This window comes from Cuculus canorus, chromosome Z (assembly GCF_017976375.1).
Source record: "Cuculus canorus isolate bCucCan1 chromosome Z, bCucCan1.pri, whole genome shotgun sequence".
Taxonomy (NCBI): domain Eukaryota; kingdom Metazoa; phylum Chordata; class Aves; order Cuculiformes; family Cuculidae; genus Cuculus; species Cuculus canorus.
In genome coordinates, this window is record NC_071441.1 from 18,262,886 (window position 1) to 18,286,255 (window position 23,370).

The 23,370-nt window shown below is 40.1% G+C and overlaps 1 protein-coding gene across 5 annotated transcripts in view; it reads left to right on the forward strand.

The window, feature by feature from the left end:
• PDE8B (phosphodiesterase 8B) overlaps positions 1–23,370 on the forward strand; it is a 77,281-nt gene that overhangs the window by 20,298 nt on the left and 33,613 nt on the right. For 3 of the 5 annotated variants that reach the window (XM_054053793.1, XM_054053792.1, XM_054053789.1), the window contains 4 exons: positions 11,583–11,642; positions 16,184–16,374; positions 17,717–17,776; positions 21,443–21,500. In XM_054053793.1, the coding sequence (XP_053909768.1) occupies positions 11,616–11,642; positions 16,184–16,374; positions 17,717–17,776; positions 21,443–21,500 (336 nt within the window). In that variant the 5' untranslated portion in view covers positions 11,583–11,615. Of the gene's footprint in view, positions 1–3,697; positions 3,790–11,582; positions 11,643–16,183; positions 16,375–17,716; positions 17,777–21,442; positions 21,501–23,370 lie in introns of those variants that run through there. The other 2 variants (XM_054053791.1, XM_054053790.1) reach the window with 2 other exon arrangements.

Consider the following 23,370-nt stretch of genomic DNA (forward strand, 5'->3'; position numbering starts at 1 on the left):
TCCATAAGTGAGTAGCACTCATAGAAACATCTTTGCTCTGTTTCTTTTTTTGTTTGTTTTTCTGAGTTGCAGCGAGAGGAATATAGTATTGGTTTCAGGCTGAGATAATATGTAGGTGCCTTACAGTAGCTGGCAAAGGAAGATATAAACAGGCCTTGTTGAACCCGTAAGAAATTATTTCCAGCTAGGCCTGTCTGGACTGAGAAATAGGAGGAGGTGATATTGGTGAAAGAGTCCCATGACAGGAACGTGGCTATTGACAGCTACAGGCTGTTCAGGAGAGATGGACTGGGAAGGAGGAGTAGAGGCGTTGCTGTGTATCTCAGGAAAGGGATAGAATGTGAAGAGCTGTCGTTGAAGAGTAGCCACAAACAGGTTGAAAGCTTGTGGGTAAAAAATAAAGATGGAAGAACCAACAGGAACCTTGTGGTTGGTGTATAGTACAGGCCACCCGATCAAGGAGAGACAACTGATGAAGCCTTCTTCATCCAGCTACAGGAGGCTTTGCGCTCACAAGCTCTCATCCTCCTCTGGGACTTCAACCACCCAGACATATGCTGGAAAAGTAGCACAGCAAGCTGTAGGCAATCCAGGGAGACTCCTGGAGTGCGTTGGGAATAATTTCTTAGTCGAGCTGATAGAGACCCCCACCTGAGGAGAAGCAATACTGGGCCTTATGGTCACCAGTACAAGCGAAGTCATCAGTAATGTTAGGATCGGTGGCAGCCTGGGCTGCAGTGATCATGCACTGGTGGAGTTTAAGGCCCAGAGGGATATGGAACAGGTGAGGTCTACAGTCAGGACACTAAATTTCAGGAGAGCAGACTTCCTGCTCTTCAAGGAATTACTCTGTAGGACCCCCTGGGACATGGTCCTCCAAGACAAGGGAGCAGAACAGAGCTGGAAAATATTTAAGGAAGCTTTCCACAAAGTGCGAGAGAGTTCAGTTGCCATATGTAGATAATTAGGCAGGAAAGGGAAGAGACCGGCATGGCTGAGTCGAGACCTGCTGATTAAACTGAAAAAGAAGGAACTTCACAGGCAGTGCAAGCAGGGACAGGTAATGTGGGACATGACCAGAGACACTGCCTGGTTGTGTAGGGATGAAGTCAGGAAGGCCAAGGAGCAGTTGGAGCTGAGTTTACAAGGGAAGTAAAGACTAACAAGAGGGGCTTTTACAGGTAAGTCAATCAGAAGAGGAAGATGAAAGAGAACATAGCCCCACTGATGGCTGGAAATGGTGATCATGTATCAACAGATGAGAAGAAGGCTGAGGTACTTAACAACTTTTTTGCCTCAGTCTTCATCGATAACCGCTCTTCTCACCCCTCCTGGGTCATGGGACAGCAAGATGGAGACCAGGGGGGTAAAGCCCCTCCCACAGTAGAGAAAGATCAGGTTTGTGACCACCTGAGGAACCTGAACAAACATAAGTCTATGGGACCTGATGAGATGCATCCCGGAGTCCCGAGGGAATTGGCTGATGTGGTTGCCAAGACACTCTCCATGATATTTGAGAAGTCATGGCAGTCAGGAGAAATCCCTGGTGGCTGGAAGAAGGGTAACGTTGTACCCATTTTTAAGAAAGGTGGAAAAGACGACTCTGAGAACTACCGACCTGTCAGCCTCACCTCTGTGCCTGGGAAGATCATGGAACAGATCCTCCTAGAAGCTATGCTAAAGCACATGGAGGACAGGGAGGTGATTAATGGCAGCCAGCATGGCTTTACCGGGGCAAATCCTGTATGACCAACTTAAGTGGCTTTCTGTAATGGGGTAACCGCAGCAGTGGACATGGGTTAACCAACGGATGTGATCTATCTGGACTTCTGTAAAGCCTTTGACACAGTCCCCCACAACATCCTTCTCTCTAAATTGGAGAGATACGGATTTGATGGGTGGACGATTTGGTGGTTAAGAAACTGGTTGGATGGTTGTATTCAAAGAGTAGTAGTCAGTGACTCAAAGTCCAGATGGAGATCTGTGACAGTGATGTCCCTCAAGGGTCCATACTGGGACCAGTACTGTTTAATATCTTTATTCATGATATTTACAGTGAGATTGAGTGCACCCTCAGCAGCTTTGCAGATGACATCAACCTGAGTGGTATAGTTGCCACACTGGAAGGATGGAATGTCATCCAGAGGGACCTGGACAGACTGGAAAAGTGAGCCTCTGAGAACCTCATGAAGTTCAACAATGCCAAATGTAAGGTCCTGCACCTGGGTCAGGGCACTCCCCATTTTCAGTACATGATTGGGGATGATGTGATTGAGAGCAGCCCTGCAGAGAAGGACTTGAGGGTGCTGGTTAATGAGAAGCTCAACATGAGCCGGCAATGTGTGCTCGCAGCCCAGGAGGCCAACTCTGTCCTGGGCTACATTAAAAGAAGTGTAGCCAGCAGATCGAGGGAGGTGATTCTGCCCCTTTATTCCTCTCTTGTGAGACTTCATCTGGAGTATTGTGTCCAGTTCTGGAATGCTCAGCACAAGAAGGATATGGAGCTGTTGGAATGGGTCTAGAGGAGGGCTACAAAGATGATCGGAGGGCTGGAGCACCTTCCCTACAAGGACAGGCTTAGAGAGTTGGGCTTGTTCAGCCTGGAGAAGAGAAGGCTCAGAGGAGATCTTATAATGACCTTCCAGTACCTGAAGGGGCCCTACAGGAAATCTGGAGAGGGGCTATTTATAAAGGCTTGTGGGGATAGGACCAGGGGGAATGGGTATAAACTGGAGAGGGACAGATTTAGGCTGGACATTAGGAAGAATTTCTTCACCATGAGAGTGGTGAGACACTGGAACAGGTTGCCCAGGGAAGTTGTGGAAGCCCCATCCCTGGAGATGTTCAAAGCCAGGTTGGATGGGGTCTTGGGCAGCCTGATTTAGTGGGATGTCCCTGCCCATGGCAGGAGGGTTGGAACAAGATGATCTTTAAGGTCTCTTCCAACCCTAACTATATTATGATTCTATGATACTAAGCCAAAGCTCCCTTCTTGGCATTCATCAAGTATCTCTGAAGAAGCAGCCTGCTAACCACTCTATGTTAAGGTTGACGTTGAGCTCTAGTAGTATTTGCGTTGAATAATGTTTGAGAAGTGGTAGACTAAAAACACAGTACATAGCTTGGGTCAAAAAGTTGTCTTCTTTTTAACCCTGGAGTAAAGTCCCTAATTCCTATGTCTGCACTGTAAACTGGTATTTGAGCTGCTGCTTCCAACTGCTCTGACTGTTCAAAGGCATAATCTTAGTGGTCTTGAAGGCAAAAGAGAACCTGTGAATTCACCTCAATCTTCATTTGTTCACATTCGGTGAAGCACTGTGTAGTTTGTTAGATTAACAGTGAAAGCCAAGGTAACTAAAATTTTCTCCTTCAGTAAGAAACTAGGTAGATTGTCTACAACTCTAACAGCACTGTCAAATCATTTGATAACACAGATTCTTGTCAAAATCTCCCTGATGAAAAATAGTCCTCCAACAAGTAGCAGCCAAAGCCAGCCATATATTGAATGATGAGAAAGGAGACAGATTGCCCTTTAGGAGAAGTAGACTTGTGGAAAACTCTTTTCACATATTAAAATATTTTAACTTCTTCCTTTGCCGATTTCCAGGAGGAATTTCAAATATGTTAACCGTCTTCTAGCAAACCCTTGCTGATGTTGCAGACCCTGGAAGTGTACCCCGAAACCCAGCACAGAAGTGGGACTTGCAGTTTATTTTGGCAGCACCTTCTACATGAGCTATAAGGAACTGAACAGTCTCCAGAGCACATGCTGAGCTGGCAGCCCCTCAGGTGTATGCATACAACCTCCAGATGTTTTTTGCTAGTCAGTCTTTGGAAGGCTAAGTTAATTTTACATTTCTAAATGTGTGACTTTAGACTAACAGTATGCTTTATAAGTTATGAGTACTTTCCTAGATGGACAGCTCGGGGAGGAGGGGTTGTAGCCAGTCTTGCCTTGACAGGTCTCAAAGCGGCTGCTGCTGTGAGCACAATGGAGGACTTGCTGACAACGGTAGTTGGCACGCCAAATTTAACAAAATAATGGTTGAACCTCTGTCTTTTCTACTTAATTGTTGTACTTCCTGTTATGATAATGTATTCATAAGAAGCTGCTACCAAAATGTGAATAGGATGTAAAAAGTCCTAATATAATATTCTTCCTTTGGTTATGATCTTTTATCAGACATATTTATTATGTTAGAGATCACAGAATTATATTACAGGTGTTAGCTTGCTTGTTCAAGAGGTTGTCTATAATTGCTAGCAACTTCACACTGGTACATTTTATCTTTCTCAATTCTTTTTCTCTTAAGGATGATCCAATTTTTGTGACCTGTTTGTGCTAGCTGCCCTTTGCTTCCCTCTCTCTCCCGCCATGTCTTTAAGGGTTTTACCTGCATCCAAGTGGTTTGCTTTTCTTTGCTTACCACTGAAGTTGTATAATCTTGTTGTTTCAATCTTATCTCCACTGTCTGTAATTACTTAAAAATAGATGAATTATATTGCAGGGGGGGAAAGGAGTAAGAAATAGAGAAGAAATAAATCTCTGTTTTCACATACTTACTTTTCAAATTTCTTATTTGAAACACAAGTCAGGAAATCATGTAGAGTGGAATGAGGATGAAGTAAGAAAGATAGGAATATTAACATTTGTTCCCGAAGCTGACTCTGATCAGACAAATCTTTGCAGCTTTGTGCAGAAGCAGTTTTAGGAACAGGTTCTGAGAACAAAAGTCAAAAACAACTTCAGATCCAACACATTACTAACTGTGGAGCTCACAGAGATTCAGCTTTAGTCATTCAATACTTAGACTTTAAAGCTTTTGTGAGGACTTGTGCTTATATCCAGAACTGCTGGCTATTTTAGCCTTACTAAGGTATGCGGTCTTGACACATACCTCACACTGAAGAATACGTGAAGTTCACAGCGAGAGACATTTCTATGGTCCTGAAGGACGAAGTCAGAGTGGTATCCTCAGAGTACATGGGAAATGCAGGGACAACAGTGAGCTCGTTTATCTGGTGCATGATAGCCTATGCCCAGCCAAGCTGGGCTTCACATACTTCTCTCCCAGGTGAGTGAGGGGAAAGTAAGGTTAGTGGTAAAATGGTGAGTGGAAAAGGAAGTTAGACAATGCTTTAAGGCTTCTATTCAGGCCCAAGTCACTGCAAAAAAAGAGTGCAAGGATCATAGGTGAGGGAGAAAGTGTGCAACAGGAGCCTGATTTCGTAGCGCAGAGGTGAGGACGATCATGGAAAGGGGAGCTGTTCTTCCCCTTGATTTTCTCCCTCGCATTTTCAACTCCCTTATGTAAAGTGACATAACTTTAACTGAAGTCATTAAAAGAGCCTAATCTTAATTCTGCTTGCTTTTGGGAAGCAGAAGAAACAGTTGCTGTTTTGTGAACTCTGCCCTTGAGATGCATACATGAAAGTACAGCAGAGTCTGCCAAACCTACATTGTCTTTGGATTTGGGTCCAATTTATTGCCTTTATGTGTAGTGTTTTCATGCTGTGTGCGTCAGTGTGTGTTGTCTTGAACTGAGGATTTGGCCCAGTTGAATAGTTGTGTGTGTGATAGCTACAAAAGAGAGTTTTTTCCTGAAGGAGATTTTCAGGTTTGTTGCTTGTCAACAAAATCACGTACAATATCTGGAAGAGGAAAATCCATTGTGGAGCATGATTTTTTATATGTATGGGAAGAGTGTACTCAAAACTGCACAGTAAAATTTTCCTGATGTGTTAGATAAACTTTAAGTGATTAAATCTTTAGACTCGAGAAATGCTACTCTGTACGAGTTCAAACTAAGATGCGAAGATATTACAGACCTTACTAAATTAATATAGTAAGGAAAAAAAATCTATGCTTATCTTGAGTTATGGTCATTAAAACATCTAATACTCTTCTTTATGGAGTATTCTGTAAAAATGGTTTTGATTAGGGGTTCTTGCTTGCATTAACTTATTTAAAATGTTGCCTCTCAATTTCTTTCTTAAAAAACAGGAAAAAAACACTTTCTTAAAAACAGGAAATATTCTTAAATTTAACTGAAAGTTTTGTAAAACAAAAAGATCTAAATTCCGAAGAGTCAGATTCCATTTGCTTCAGTCTGGAGTTCTATAATTATAGGGAAAAGAGGACATAATTTTCTAAACATACAAGTTTCCTCTAAGGAGAGCTTGGTTCTGGTTGTGTTTTCTATAATAATAAGAGCTAGACTTATTACTGAAAATGTAGGAAAACACTTTTTCTCAAGGTTGATGAAAATTCAGGGCTGTTCTTTTAATGTGGTTGCACCCTCTGTCTTATCTTTAGAAAAAAATGTAATGCTTTATGCAAAATATGTGTGGATGTTGGTTTTGGCCTTTTTCTTACTTTTAATTAAGGTAGACATTTCATTAACATATCATTGGGCAGAAAAAAGCGTAAAATAAGATAATAAATTTTAGGCAAGAATCCAGTTATGTGGATACTATTTGAAAGAATAAACCTACAGAATTATAAAAATGTTGCATATACCAGCCTTTTTTTTGCATGTGCTGGCCATGGGTGTGTTTGCTTTTCAACAAAACAAAAAAGCCACAACCATGAATATTGTTTACAAGACTGTGGAAAGGCTGTACAATGCAAACTGGATGTAGTATTGCCACTTTTGACAGAGTAGGTTGTAACTGTGGATGGATTGCTAACAGCGGCAAAGATGAGAGGATTGTATTGTAAGAGTGACACCGTCATATCTACAAGCCCTTGGAACACTTAGGGGCATGGCTTTTGGAGTTATTTTTGTTGTTGTTTGTCTGCATTTCAAAAATGTAGAGATCATAAAAATTTGGGAACTTGAAAACTCAACAACCAGGCTGCACTGCCTGACATCCCAGGCAAAGGGAGCAGGGATACTTCACGTACAGTTAAGAAATAAGCTGAGAGTCTTTGGAGAGAAGACAGGTTTGCTTGCAGCCTTTTATTTTGTTTTCTCTGTTGCTGTCGTCTGCAGAGAAGACTTGTCTGTGCCTTCCGCATGCTTCAGCAATTTGAATGTAAGCTTGGTAGGTTTTCTTATGTCACTGCTAAAGAGGAGGATGCTGTAATAATCTACAGGCAAAATAAGAGAGCTGGATGAAAAACCTGCAGGTGGTTGAAAAGGAAAGGTCACATTTATAGATAACATAGAAAGAGCAAAATTTGGAAGGAGTTAGGGTAGAGGGGATTTAAGAGAAGCTCAAGCAGATAATGGCTTACAGATTGCAGGTACGAACAGAGGAAATTTTGTGGCAGTGCTTACAGCAACTAAAAGAAAGCTGCAGACAGAGGTTGATGTGGGAGGCACCAATTTGGAAGGGGGCTTTACCTGAAATGACAGCTAGACAAATGCGTAGAGAAAAGCTGAGATTTCTGTTGCTGGAAGCAGGAAGAGGTCTGTAGCGAAGGGGTATAGATGCAAGTACTCGATAGACTTGTAATTTTGGAGCAAATCATGCGTCTCTTGTGATCAAGAAACAGAAGGAAAAAAAAAACTCAGAAGAAAATCTAGGTTTTCTGTTCCAGGTAAATGGGCCTTTAGTTCAGTATTTCTAATGTTTGTTCCCTGCAGTGATACTTGTGGAGGGGAAAAACAGCCCAAGATCTTTGACAAAATTAGAGGATGTCTTATGGAGGACCTTCTGAAGTGTTAAAAAAAAGTAAAAGAAGAAGTGCAATACTGGGAAATAGTTCTGCTAAGAAAGACAAGACAAAGAAAAGAAATGTGGGAAGAAAAGCTCATGAATTTGCTGAAAGATGTAACAGGAGCTGAACAGCCTGATCAGGTGCATTGCAGATCCAAGCCAGAGATGCTAGAGAACAGCTGTGGGCTCTATGTCTTGTAAAGAAATCCATCGAGGCTAAGACCAGTGTTGAGGTCACACAGCTTTGTAATCCTTTTCATGACATCAGTTTAGCCAGAGGGAAAAAGAGAAGTGGCTTGAGGTTGAAAATAGTGGTATAATCAAATATAGATAACGTAATAGCCACTCATCAGCAGCATCTATGGAGAGAGCTGAAATGGAAAGAAATGCAAATGAACCCTAGCAAAGATGGGGAGATGGAGCTAGGGGAATGCAGCAGTGCTGTGAGAGCTAGGTAGAAAGGAGAGTCATGTTAATTGTTTTACAAAACCAAAGAGTCAGAGGTCTGTAAACATAATACAAAGGTCAGGGAAGGGATGCATTGGTGTCAGAGTGACTAAGGGAGAAAGAAGAAACAGGAGGTAGGGTGAAGGAGCCTTCAGGGCAGAAGTGTGTCCTTAGGGACATTGGTGTCTATGTGATACTTCTCTACTGGCATATCCATCTTGAGCCTTTCCAGGAGGCTGAACTCACCAACACCTTTTCATCACTGCTTAGTTGACTCTAGTCGCTGTTGTTGCCCTGGACCAATGAAGAATCATTCAAGAAGATTTTGCTGTACTAACTAGTTTTTATTTTTACAGTGGTTGTGATGATACAGGAAATGTAGAGGCTCTGAGTTTGCAGGCATATGGGGGGGGTAAAGATTTTTGTATTAGTGATTTGAAAGCATGGAACTTTAATGAAATGGTAAATACATTTTGCCTAATGGTACTGTTATGATAGTTAGGTAATTGATGATCAGTGTTTTACATGAAAATATCACTTTTAAGGAACTACCATTGACTTTGACTTCAATTCTTTGCTTTGTAAGTGATTCTCCTGAATCCTTTTGCTTCAGATCCTGTGTTTATTCCTCTGCTTACTGAAATCAGGGATTTTCTCACTAACCTCCTTGGAACCAGGCTTGTCTCCATGTTTTGCCAGAGAAGTTTGTCGTGAGTTACTGTATGAATTGATTTTAGGTTGCACATCTATTAGCAGTCCTTCCTGACATTCAATAAAATAATGAGAGATTCCATTCAATAAAATAATGAGAGATAAAATTTGAATAAGATGTTTACTTAAGTCAGGAAGTGAGCAGAGGTATGGCCATGGTATAAATAATATGCAATGTCCACATGTTCAGATTCTTCTAGTAGTTAAGAAGGTGTGGAATTAGTTCCTTTAGGCCAAGGAGAGATACATAGGATATTCGTGAAGGCCAGGCATTCATGCTGGTATTCTTGCTGCCTTCTCTAGCTGTATTTTGAAGGAGAAAAGTGAGACAGTCAATTTGGGCATATAAATCCAAGAAATTGATTCAGCTTGTAAAGCAAAACTCAGAACTCCAAGTCCAGGATCTGATGAGAAGGCATATTTACCCTTTAGATGCTTGGGTTATTACCAGTCCTAATTTGAGGTTCCCATCTGTTTCCATGTGGAGTATAAGCAACGAAGTTGAGCACTTTAAGGAATTGAAGGTTGTACATGGCAATCTTTTGGACACTGCAGCGTCTCCCAGGTTCACCCTGAAACTGGGAGAAGGGCAGAGAGAGAGACCCTGATTTTTAGGTCCTTCTACTCATGTATTTTCTATTCATGAGGATGACACAGCAGCAGCAGGGAGAGAAACACTGAGCCACAGCTGTATGTTTTTTTTGTTGTTGTTCTAAATACCCAGGCTAAGAGAAGTAGCTGCTGTATGAAGGATTCTCTGCAAAGGAATTGATAAACATGCCTGCATCAATCTTATGTCTTGGACACAGTTATTCAGTCTTGGACAAAACAGAATAATTAAAGCTGGATGTCTTCTGAAGTGGTAGAAAAGAGGAAGGCATTCATTTGTAATGTCAGTTCCTTAGTAGCATTAATACAGGAATAATAAAATAAATATCTGTATCTTAACTGTCTTTTGTTAAGGATCCCAGGCTCTTGATCAGTGCCTTCTGGGACTGTTGGAGCTGTGCATTGTGAAAAAGAAGTCTTGCACTGATACTCACCCTAATCTGTTGTATATTCTTACATGTCCATATAATGAGAATACTTTAATTCATTTTCTTTAAATCAAAGCGAATCATGATATAAAATGTGTTTAAGAATTTCCAATATGATAGCATTGGAGTGTGAATGTGCTGGTTTTTCTTTTCTGGTGGAGGGGAGGAGGGGTTGGGATCTTTCAGAGAACTTTTTCTCTAATCTTACTGATAACTCATGGTTGAGTTTCTGTTTTGATATGCCTACTGGCATTAAGATACATTCTGCTATGGCAGAAGCTCAAGTGTGAACTGAAGCTTTTGTGTGAGAAAAGGAGAGGTTAACTACACATACATTAGGGCAGATTTTGCTTTGGAAAACAGTCACGGCCTTTGTAGTTTAGCGTTTTGGATTACTGCCTGTTACCATCTTCTGACGTATGTTCTTGGGCTGAGAAGAATCAATGCTCAGTAGTGCATGAAAGTCCAATGTGTCCGTTGTAACTGTACATAATACCACTGTCTTACATGCAGGCAAGGCTGTTAATACTTAACAAAGTATTGTGTTCTGTAAGGAAAAAAAGTTGAATACTGGTAACTTTTACCATTTTGAGTGTATCCATTTTTTCCTTTGAAAAATGCTAAATTTAAGAGTAAGGTAATACTCGAAGAAGAGGCTCAAAGTAACAAGCACCACAGAGCGAAACACTGCAGAAATAAGGCTCCAGGATTCCTATTTGTCAGAGAACAGTCCTGGAAATCTGCCTACAATTAGGGTTTTGTTCAAACTGCATGTCTTGTAGGGTGATTGCTTTAACCAGGCATTTGGGGTAACTGCTACCAAGAAAGCAGTGAATCTGCCCTTTTGAAGATTGCTGAATTGCAAGTAATCCTCCATACGCATGAGGAGAGCAATATTTTAAGGGTTCAAAGATTCTTTTCCTTAAGTAGTTGTACCTGTGAGAGGACATAGGTATTGTTCAGTTGCTTAACAACCTTCTGTAGCTAATGGTCTGAAGTGAAACAAATCAGCAAGGTATAGGAGATTTATGTTGAAATGTATCAAGACACGAAAAGTATTGAGATAATCCAGCTCCTAGGAAATGTAGCAACAACAAAGCCACAGCCAACTTCTGGCTTTCTTGCAGTAGCTTTAAATTGTGATGTGCTCTTAAGTCTTCTGAAAATGGCATGGCTCACATCGTAGCAATGTCTTTTCCTGCAAACTATAGGCTGTGGTTCTGGAAAACAATTTTAAATCTGCAATCAAAACAAGCAGTCTTGTCTGGAAAGTCTATTTTTTCCTAACCAAACCCATTAAAATATTGTTGTTGTTTATATGTCACAAGACATTTCATACATGTTCTGTACAACATTCAAATGAATAAGGCAATATTTGGTGAGGAAAAAAAATAGCTTTCTGTAGTCTTAAGGAAAATATAAGTCCTTCTGTGTGACCAAGATACTCTGTTGGGGAAAGAGGGGGAAGAAGGTGGTGCTTCTTATTTCCTTATTTAAAACCCTACAATTTTTAACTTAGAGGCTAATAAAACAAAATTGGAATTTGGGTAAAATGTGTATGTAAAAGGTACACTTCAAAGCAACTAAATCAAGGCTGCTACCCATATGCCTACCTGCTTTTGAGAGTCCTTCGTGGTTCTGTTTGATCTTTCATTCTTATATGCAAAATGCTGTCTTGTTAAGAACTAGACTGGAAAAAATATCTGTATTACTCTTCTTTAGCAGGCTTCAGCTACAGAAGTACAAATTGGGCCCATGAGACTGACGCAAGACCCAATTCAGGTAAGATGCTTTCATTTTCTTGATATAGTCATTTCAGCGTTAATTGCTTAAGAAATTAAGGGTCAACTCCTATAGTTAAGTGCAATGTTTTCATTTTACTTGTGCAAGGCATGTGGGATAGGTAATTGGTGGTTTGTTTTATCTGATTGCCTGAGAAGAGATCTACTAGTAAATTAACTTGGTAAACAAGGTGCTTAGATTTCCATTGACATCTATCATTTCTTTTATATGCCCTGTCAGCATCAGTGTATGTGTATTAGCATGGGAAAGAGCTGCCTCTTGACCTTAAAAACTGTTCGGTTCTGATATACTGAAGCAGAGACCTCCATTGTAAAGTTTAGGAACCTTGTGAGTTTTGCTAGGTTTTGGGCAGCTGGACAGAGAACTGTGCTTTTACAGGTCACCAATCCAAGAAATCACAGCACTTTGAACAAGACAAGTTGAACTTTAGCGTAAGAACCAACAGCTCTTACCTGTAGTTGCTTCTATTTCTGTACATTTTGTTCCTGTCCCAGTAAACAGATGCCAAGCATTATTTTCAGCTTATAGTGAGTGTTAGAGCTCTCAGATGATAGAAAATGGAATACTCTTAGTCTTTAACAATGCGCTAGTGATACAGCGCTCATTTGAATTCACTTTTTGGGTCACTTAACTTCGTAAAATACAGAGACTTCTAGTCACCGGTCACTTTTTATATTTTGTTTAGGTTTTTTACCCACATATCTGGCTACGAGAGGAAAAACTTCCATGTGGAAGAAATGCTGTTCTCAAGGAAAATAAATTGTGTGTATATACACAAGCTGTGTAGTTTTATTTCTGTGTTAAGCATTCAGTCTTACTGATGACTTGATCTGATGAAACTATTTGTTTATATTGTAATAAAACTGTAGAGCAGTGGCTTCAGCAGTAGACCAGTCTGATTTTGCAAGGATTTTCAATGTAAAAGTGTGGAACTCTTCAGAGAAAAATGTACTTTAGACTGTGATTGTCTTCAGAAAATTGGTCAAGCAGATATTTTACAAATACAAATACTCTCAGTGCTTATGTTAGGATTTTACTTTGTAGTAACTGGATTTGCCAAAATATACTCTATAATATGTACTGTATACTACGTACTATATACTACATACTGTACATATACTACACTATTGTTAGCTGTTGTAAGTGAAGTTTTTTTAATATAAACAGGAAGAGTGGGTGTATTGTTGTTCTTTAAAGTGTTTGACATTCTTCTTGGTATCTTGTCAAGTGTAGATCTTATTTTGTCCCTACACTACACAAGTGAGAATCCATAGATGACGTTAAGTAAAGCAGAGAGCAGTCCTTAAGTAAAACCATTAGCTAAAGAGTTTTCCATAAAGACATTGCCACATGCTAAGTTATTTACAATAAAGGGAAAACTCTTCATGTAAACCCACTTCCTTTGTGGAAGAAGCTACATTACCTCAGCTAATTTGTCAAGTATTGCACACATCCATGCATTTAAAAAATACATGTTAATCTTTTATTCCAGTGCAAACAACTGACTACCACATTTTAAATATCTATTTTTAGGTGATTAATCACATTCACAGTTGTCTGATAAGTCAATTCAATTTGTTAAAATTATTGCCTGCAGGCCTTTTCTTAGTTATGTTCATTGTACTCTGGTGCGTGTTTTATGCTGTTATGGGACACCTGTGCCAACCTTAAATGTCTCATTTCTTTCGTTTGAGAGGTGACCTTTCTTGTGACTGTGACCTGTCATAAACCATTAATAGATTCCTCACTGTACTTTATAATCATCTGTGATGGAGGACAAATCTGGTTTGGTTTGTACTACATCATGACCCAGGTGTTGCTGCCCTTAAGGGGCAAGGGAACAAAGTAAATTTTTTCCAAAGCAAACTTATCTCAGATCCTCCAAACACCCTCCCCACACAGTTTGCCTCTCTTCCACAGTTTTGTACTAAGACTTGCAAATAGGCATAGTTTTGTTCTGACACCTTAGAAATGACTGTAATAAAAGCACCTTTAAAGATGCTTTTTCCAGAGGACACAGAGAAAGGTGGTTTTTTGTAAATGTTTAGTGCATATAAGACAGCTTTTTTTATCCTTTTGCAGAAGTGTTTACCAGGGCTGATACAGGTGTGGATGTGTCCCCTATTCAAACACTTTGTCTTCTCACCTCTTAGGATGTTCACTGGCCTCATCTCTTTCACAGCATTGACTTTGAACTCCATTTCTGTTATGATGATAGTGCTCTTCCCTGTTAAGCTGCAAATGAAGCAAGAAGATACACAGCATTTTGCTGTTCCCCTGTGCCAATTTTCAGTGTAACAAAAGCTCCTCCCTAACTTAACTCAGAGTCACTATGTGTCTTCCTCCTTAAAGCACTCTTCCTGAGATACAATAACGTAAATAATTATGAGCATTATTTTTACTTCTTAAGTTGCTATTTGGAATTTTCTGGTTTCATTGTGGTACCATATGTGTCCATACCCGGATGGTGTCTCATTTCATTTTCAGCTCTTTAAAGCAAATCTCTGTCCATTTTCTGTATTTGTATGGTAGACTGGGAACGACACATAGAGTAGTTGTGTGAAGCAAATACTTGAATGATTAAAATTCCAATATATCATCAAAAGTAAGCTCTCCACAGGACAAGTCCGTGGTGCTCCTAAACAAGGGCAGTACTGAGTGAAGCGACCTTTTTACGGCAACACTGACAAGTTATACACCAACAAGTAGCTACATGGGTTTTTTTTTTTTGCCAAGGAGTACAGATTGAAATCAAGCTTTTCCTTGACAGTGCTGTTTATATGGATTGTTATATTTCTATCATAACTTTGAGAGTATACCTTGCAATATAATTCTAGGTGCATTATGTTTTGGTGGTTTGTAGTAAGTTTCATACGAATGTTAATTAGAAAGCAAGGTAGTAATACTTTTAAAAAAGAATTAAAGATAATATTCGCAAAAGGATTCACACAGTGTTAATTAGTTACAAGTGGATGATCAGGTGGTTCGATTAAGCTCCATTATTTTACAGCCGGTAAATGATTGCATTTGCAATCCTTTATTTCAAAACTAGGAATGTTGAGAGAAGGAAGATATCAAAAAATGAGCCTCCAAACCCCAGACTGATGATGATGTTGAATTTCATGTGGTGACACCACAGCTACATAGAGCAGCACAGATGAAAGGATGTTGATTTTGCATATTTTACTCAGACAGTTTCTTTCAGTGAAGGTATTACTTTTATCTGTGAAATTAATGGGGTTTTGCTTTGTGTATAGAATATTCTGTGGCTGCTGCCTTTCTGTGCAATATGAATAGCTGTGGATAAACTTTTGACTTCTTGAGGTCTTTCTTTTTCACAGAATGTATGCACTAAATTAGCAGTTTTCTTCGTCTGTCACCCTGGGTGGCACGGTTAGTGAGCTGTTGCTGTGGTAAATGTGTGCGAATTGTGAAGGAGATTGTTTACATAACTTGTATTCCTAGCTGCTGTAATTTGTTAATATATGTATTATAGGGCAAGGATGAATCATAGAATCATACAATACTTTGGGTTGGAAGGGACCTTAAAGATCATCCAGTTCCAACCCCCCTGCCACGGGCAGGGACACATGCCACCAGCTCAGGCTGCCCAAGGCCCCATCCAACCTGGCCTTGAACACCTCCAGGGATGGGGCAGCCACAGCTTCCCTGGGCAAACGGTGCCAGTGCCTCATCACTTTAATAGTGGAAAATCTGAAAAATCTGTTCTCTTCTAAAAACACTTCCTTTCACACAAGAATTACACAAATACAACAGTTTTCAGCCTGCATTCTGTGTCAGTTAGCAAACAGACTTCCTACAGCATTAATTTTATTTTTAGAACAATATTTCAGCAGGCATCCTCTCTGATAGTGAGAGCAGTTCCTTAAGTGTTTACTTGAAGCTGTCAAGATTTGCGCATAGATTTGCTCCATGTATTTGTTCCGTAATTTGGAACCATTTATTGTTTGAATCAGCTTTTTTCCAGTTTGAATCAGCTTTTTTCTAGCCCTGTCCATACCTGTCTGTTGTTGTTTTCAGTTTTGAAAGTATCTGGGTTAACTCCACTTTATTGCACGTCAAAGGAGAAATAATGAATAAAACCGTGTTACATAAATTGGCTGTGCCTGGAAAGCAATAATTAAGGCAGTTGCATTTCAGAGAGTTTATTACATTTAAAAGCACGTGCAGCTGGAATGGCCTGATGAGTGGCGATGTTTGAGCACCCACCTACTATGGGTGGCTGCTGATTGAGTTTGGACATGAGTTAGAAGAGACTCTTCAGCTGGTTTTGTCATAAATATCTGCCCTATTCAGTTACATGTCGCTTATCTGTTGATAATCACTCTGTGTATTAAGACAGGTATTCTACTGCCGCAGGTATTTTACAGTCTGTAGTTCAATCTTCCCCTTTTCAAAGCAGACTCAATGTTTCGTGTAACAGAAGCGTTTAAGATTTGCACCATGTAGAGAATTGTTTGTATATTTAATGAGGTACCCCTGTTTTTTATGCTTTGCAGGTTTTGCTGATTTTTGCAAAAGAAGACAACCAAAGTGATGGTTTCTGGTGGGCTTGTGACAGAGCTGGATACAGCTGCAATATTGCCCGAACTCCTGAGTCAGCACTTGAATGTTTTCTTGATAAGCACCAGGAAATAATTGTTATAGATCACAGGAACTCCAGATATTTTGATGGAGAAAATATCTGCAGGTAACCTAGAGGACATTAAGCTTTTCTTGAATTTCAGAATATATTTCGTAAAAACAAACCTCCTAATTTTATACAAAAAAAACCCAAAAAACCTACAAACAAACAAAAACCCAAACCAAAAATTAAAAACAAACAAACCAACAAAAAAGAACCCCAAAACTCTAGTAAGATGGAAGTTTGGGAATTGATACCAGGAGGTTTGCACTCATCATAAGAGGACAACAATATGAAAAATACACTTTTGGTAAAGCTGAATTGTACAATCATCTCTTTAGGTCATGGGGTTCTATAGGAGTGTAAATCAGAGTTGTTGCAAAATTATTGCTTGCTGCAATAATAACTTAAGCAAAGTTTGAAGCTGCAGTACTTCAAAGGAATATTTTTGTTTGTCCGATGGTTCAGGCACTGCCAGCTCTTCACAAAAGTTCATGTCACTCTTCTTGTCCTCATGTCTCTGTCTTAGCAGCTCTGAGTTTGCAAGCACTTATTATTGGGATTCTTTGCTAAAATACAGTGTTTCAGCTGAAGCATGGATTTCTTGCCATACACCGTTCCCTGTTTCTCGGTTTGTCCTGGGCTGAAATGTTCCATGTTTATGACAAGGAGTCTTTTAAAGGTCAAATACTTGTACTTATTTAAGTTCTTGTAAAAGACCAAGAAATAAATATAAAGACTGTATATTCAGGACAGTGTAACATGATTTTACATGTTTATCTTCAGCCAATAAAAGGTGAATAGAGACATTTTCTGATAGTTGGTGATATTTTTTTTTTCAGTTTCTTAATAATATGTAAAATGCTAAAAATTTTTTTCAGCATTTTATAAAGGATGATATGTCATATACAATCACTAAACCCTCTTTTCTTACTTGCATGCACCTGAATCATTTCCCATCCTCATAAAGAGAATTTTACAGTAAGTAGAAGGGCAGTGGTAAATATGGGAGAAAGCGTAGGAGATTCTTCTTTAAATTAGCTAATGGATATTGAAAATGCATTGTATAGACTGACTTTTCTGACCCATGCATTCAAGGCATTCTGCCCCAAGTAAGGTAAATAAATAGGGTAAACATTTGCTAGGCTATGTAACGGATTTGAAGAGCTGCTGTTCACATCCTGGAGCTCTTGCCTCTTCACTGGATTGATCAAAATTTGAAGAATCTGATAGTGAAATGGAAGTGGATTTTCTACGTGGGGAGAGGTAGGATTTGGCAGTGTGATATCCTGTTTTCTAGCTTTAATGGTGTTTCTCAGTCCTGATTTTCATTTATGTTGTCTGTGAAGATACTCAGAGTATCACTGAGAAAGAATGTGGTGTAACTGATAGGGTTTTGTTTCCTCAGGTCTATTCGTGCCACAAAACCATCAGAGCACACCGTAATACTTGCTGTGGTTCCATGCATGTAAGTATTACATTTTTTGTGAGATATTTTTATTTTAATTTGTAAGAATGCTCTATTTAATAATTATTAAATAACAGGAAGTATCTTGCTGGCAAACCTTATAGAGTAAGTTTAATATTATTTTACCTGAAATGCATTATGTGGCCTATTTAAGTATTTGATAACTTTCTCTTTATACAGACTGGTAGTAACTCTAGCACCTTTAGAGGATCATAATGTAATATATACCAAGAAAATTAGAAAGCTACATATTGATTTCTAAAAGAAAAAAAAATAGGAAACTGTATTATTTTCTAAGGAAATAACTAGATCAGATAACACACTGTAGTTTCTAGGTTCAGTCCTGTTGGTACTACATTCATTAGAATGTTTTGCTGAAATCCTTATTTGGTAATTCACACCCTGTGTATTCAGACTGAATTCTTACTAACTTAAATACATTTTTATCAAATACCGTCAAGAAAGATACTTTATCTTTGTTGAAACTCCTGCACACTACTGAATCCATTCAAATTTTATTAACTTCTTAGGTCTATTAAAATGTTATGAAATAGAGTGACAGGAGAACCATTCCTGCCAAAATTAGAAAGTAAACATTTACTGCTGAGCAAGACTTTAGGACTTGCTTCACCTTTTACTTAGTAGCAGGTTTTTTAGATTCTTTCTCATGGGAAATCACATAATGTCTTTTATTCTCTTCATGCCTTCTTTTTTTAGTGTCCTTGTGTGTCTGCAAAGAGACACAGGACTTCTCTAGAGTATCTGTCAGATTTGATGTAGGTATAACTGTCTGGTTGTAGTAATAGCTGCAAATACCTATATAAGATGACTCTAAGATCAACTTCTGTAATAATATGGTTCTACGTAAGTATTTTATGCAAGAGTGTTGTTACTGCATTCAGTCAAATTGGTACCATCTAATTCTTAAATGTTGTGTGACCATACAACATACCAATTCTGTTTAATATCTTTTTAATATCAATTATCTAGTTGAGGGGATTAAGTGCACCCTCAGTAAGTTTGCAGATCACACCAGGTGTTGTGCAGGAATGTTGATCTGCTAGAGCCCAGGAAAGCTCTACAGAGGGATCTGGACAGGCTGGATTGATGGGCTGAGGCCAGTTGTATGACATTCAGCAAGGCTGACTGTTGGTTCCTGCACTTGGGTCACAACAACCCATGCAACACTATAGACTTGGGGAAGAGTGGCTGGAAAATTACCTGAAGGAAAAGGACCTGGGGCTGTTGGTCAGTCGCTGACCGAACATGAGCCAGCACTGTGCCAGGTAGCCAAGAGGGCCAATAGCATCCTTGCTTATATCAGAAGTAGCGTGGCCAGCAAGGCTAGGGAGATGAATGTGCCACTGTACTCAGAGCTGGTGTGACTGCACCTCAAATACTGTGTTCTATTTTCATAGAATCATACAATCAGAGAATAGTCTGGGTTGGAAGGGACCTTAAAGATCATCTAGTTCCAACCCCCCTGCCATGGGCAGGAACATCCCACTAAATCTGGCTGCCCAAAGCCCCATCCAGCCTGGTCTTGAATACCTCCAGGGATGGGGCATCCACAGCCTCCCTCGGCAACCAGTTCCAGTGTCTCACCACTCTCATGGTGAAGAAATTCTTCCTGATGTCTAGTCTAAATTGCTGGCTCATGTCGAGCTTCTCATTGACCAGCACCCTCAAGTCCTGTGCAGGGCTGTTCTCAATCACATCATCCCCCATCATGTACTGAAAATGGGGATTGCCCCGATCCGGGTGTAGGACCTTGCAGTTGGCCTTGTTGAGCCTCATGATGTTCTCACAGGCCCACTTCTCCAATCTGTCCAGGTCCCTCTGGATGACATCCTGTCCTTCTGGTATGGCAACTACACCAGTCAGCTTGGTGTCATCTGCAAAGTTGCTGAGGGTGCACTCAATCTCACTGTCAATATCATGAATAAAGATATTAAACAGCACTGGTCCCGGTACAGACTGCAGAGGGACACCACTTGTCACAGATCTCCATCTGGACTTTGAGCTGTTGACCACTACTCTTTGAATACGACCATCCAACCAGTTTCTTAACCACCAAATCGTCCACCCATCAAAACTATATCTCTCCACGAGAGAGAAGGATGTTGTGGGGGACCGTATCAAAGGCATTACAGAAGTCCAGATAGATCACATCCGTTGGTTAACCCATGTCCACTGCTGCGGTTACCCCATCACAGAAAGCCACTTAAGTTGGTCACACAGGATTTGCCCCTGGTGAAGCCATGCTGGCTGCCATTAATCACCTCCCTGTCCTCCATGTGCTTTAGCATAGCTTCTAGGAGGATCTGTTCCATGATCTTCCCAGGCACAGAGGTGAGGCTGACAGGTCAGTAGTTCTCAGGGTCGTCTTTTCTACACTTTTAAAAAACGGGTATAACATTACCCTTCTTCCAGTCACCGGGGATTTCTCCTGACAGTCATGACTTCTCAAATATCATGGAGAGTGTCTTGGCAACCACATCAGCCAATTCCCTTGGGACTCTGGGATGCATCCCTTCAGTTCCCATAGACTTATGTTTGTTCAGGTTCCTGAGATGGTCACAAACCTGATCTTTCTCTACTGTGGGAGGGACTTTACCCCCCGGTCACCATCTTGCTGTCCCATGACCCAGGAGGGGCGAGGAGAGTGGTTATCAGTGAAGACTGAGGCAAAAATGTTGTTAAATACCTCGGCCTTCCCTTCATCTGTTGATACATGATCACCATTTCCAGCCATCAGTGGGGGTACGTTCTCTTTGACTTTCCTCTTTTTATTGATTTACCTGTAAAAGCCCCTCTTGTTAGTCTTTACTTCCCTTGTAAATTCAGCTCCTGCTGTGCCTTGACCTTCCTGACCTCATTCCTACACAACGGGGCAGTGTCTCTGTACACATCCCAGGTTCTCTGTCCCTATTTGCACTACCTGTGCAATTCCCTCTTCTTTTTCAGTTTAACCAACAGGTCTTGACTCAGCCATGCCGATCTCTTCCCTTTCCTGCCTGATTTTCTACATACAGGCACTGAGCTCTCTTGCACTTTATGGAAAGCTTCATTAAATATTTTCCAGCTCTGTTGCGCTCCCTTGTCTTGGAGGACCATGTCTCCTTGAAAAGCTGGAAGTCTGCTTTCCTGACATTTGTGTTTTGGGCCACTCACTACAAGAAAGACTTTGAGGTGCTGGAGCACATCCAAAAATTGCAAGGAAGTTGGTGAAGGGGCTGAAGAACAAGTCTTATGAGGAGCCGCTGAGGGAACTGGGGTTGCTTAGCCCAGAGAGAAGTAGGCTGAGGGGAGATCTTCTTGCTTTCTACAAATACCGGAAAGGAACTTCTAGAAGGTGCATATTGGTCTTTTCTCCCAAGTAACAGGTGACAGAATGAGAAGAAATGGCCTCAAGTTGCATCAGGGGAGGTTTAGAATGGATGTTAAGAAAAAGCACTGAAAGTGCTATCAAGCATTGGAGCAGGCTGCCCAGGGAAGTGATGGAATCATCATCCCGGGAGGTATTTTAAAGATGTGTAGGCATGGCACTTAGGGACATGGTTTAGTGTTGGACTTGGCAGTGTTAGGCTAATGGTTGGACTCCATGGTCGTTAAGTGTCTTTTCCAACCTAAACAGTTCTATGTTTCTATGATTTCATTTTGTAGATCTGCTGACGAAGAAGAGACTTCTGTTCTTCCCCTTCTTAATGCGGGCTTTGATAGGGTATGTATAAATTACATATTTAATTTAGTAACCATTATTGCTTTGTAAATTACAGACACTTCTACTTCCTCAAATTGAAAACTATACATTTCTTTCTGTTAAAAAATTGTTCATGAGAAACCAGTGGCAATTTAATGGCTTTTCTTTTCTATTCAACAGTGTGTCCAAGAAGGGTATGAAATAGGAGAAGCTGATCTAGATTAAATTTTTGTAGTCTGGCTGCGTGGTGGGTGGGTTTTGTATTGACTGCATTGCAAAAGCAGTGATAGAGGACCCAGCTTGGCCTGTATACTGCAGTATGCTGGTTTAGCCACCTAGGCAACTCTGTGTGCCTCAAACTGGGATTTCTTCTCTAAGGAAACTGCAAGCCTAATGCAAGCCTCCTGATGTGAATAATTTTTTTTCATGGGGTCTATGCAGTTGCTTAAACCCATTCTTCTCAGGAGAGCATAAGAGCGTCTCCTGTACATGAAGCAGAAGGCAAGATAACAGCTCATATTGTTTCTCCTGCAACTGCTTTGTTGGAGAGAGCAGAAACAGCTCTAAAAATCTGCATTCAGTTGCTTACCCCTTTCCAACATTTATGTGAGTGGCTTTGGATGGATATTAATGCTATGTTAATGTAATATAAATCTGCTATACTATTAAAGTTAGCTGTTCATAAGGAAGATTATGTACTGAAGCGATAGAAGCACATCAGTAGACAATGTAGTTAGGAAGGATTAACTATATGTAGTTAGGACAATTAGCTGTAGTAAGGAAAATCAAGGAAGGAAGGAAATTAACCCAGGCAGAATCTCTTGCTGATGTGCTCATATGAGTCCAGTATCTGAACTAACACATATTTAGCTTGAGTTTGCTTTACAAAGCAGAACATACATGAAAGGCACCATTTGCAGATCATCCCCAAAAAGAGGTAATGGATCTTGCCCCTCCTGCAAGGGTGCTGTAGAGGCAAAAGCATTTCTGCTTTGAATTGGAAAAGATGAGGCTAAGAGAGCAGGTTGTTTAGTATAGTTTTCTCTATATGTATATCACTCTCAAAAGAGGGGTGGTGGGCTCCAGTGTTTTCAAAGAAATATTTCCTTCTTCTCAAGTCTAGTGTTTCATTTAAAAACAAGACAAGGCAATATGTTTTGGAGGCTAGATTATACCTGTAGGTGTAGTACTGAATAGAGCCAGAGAAGGTACCGTGCAGCTCTGAGACATGTCTCAGTGGTGCATTGTCTGCCTGGGAAAGTAAAATATTTTTGCACCTGACAGCTGCTCTAACCATTACCTCTAGCTGTCCCAAATTTATCAGCGATCTTGCATAATTCTCTATTGGAATTGTTTTGAAATCTTTAAAACACAACTAATGTCAAAGATCCTATTTTCACAGCAGGGTGGACGCAGGAATTATTTCTGCTTGGATGGGGATCAGTAGGGACTAAATCCATTAGCACAAAAAAACCCCACAAACACACACATGAGAACAGAAAAATATCCTTTTTAAAAGAGAGAGACAGTGTTTGCAAGGGATGCTTACCTCAACAGCAAAATTAAATATTTTTTTTTAAATCATATCTGTTCAAATTATAAGTTTCTCTTCAGTGTTTTTATTTTTACAGTTCAGGCTTTCTGGTGGCTTTATTTTACTTTATCACTTTTTGTCATATCAGAGTTTGTTGTGGTTTTGTTCATCATCTTCCTCCTGTTCCCTTGACAAAACGGTGACTGCAATCACTCTGTCTGGTTGTAGCTGTCCTGTAAATGCATCTCCAACCTGATTAGTAAATTGTCTGAGTTTCTAACCAATTTGTCTGTCACCTTTTTGGAGAATTTTATAGGCATAATAAGTCTTTTTACTTGAGCTTTAGATCTGAAGATT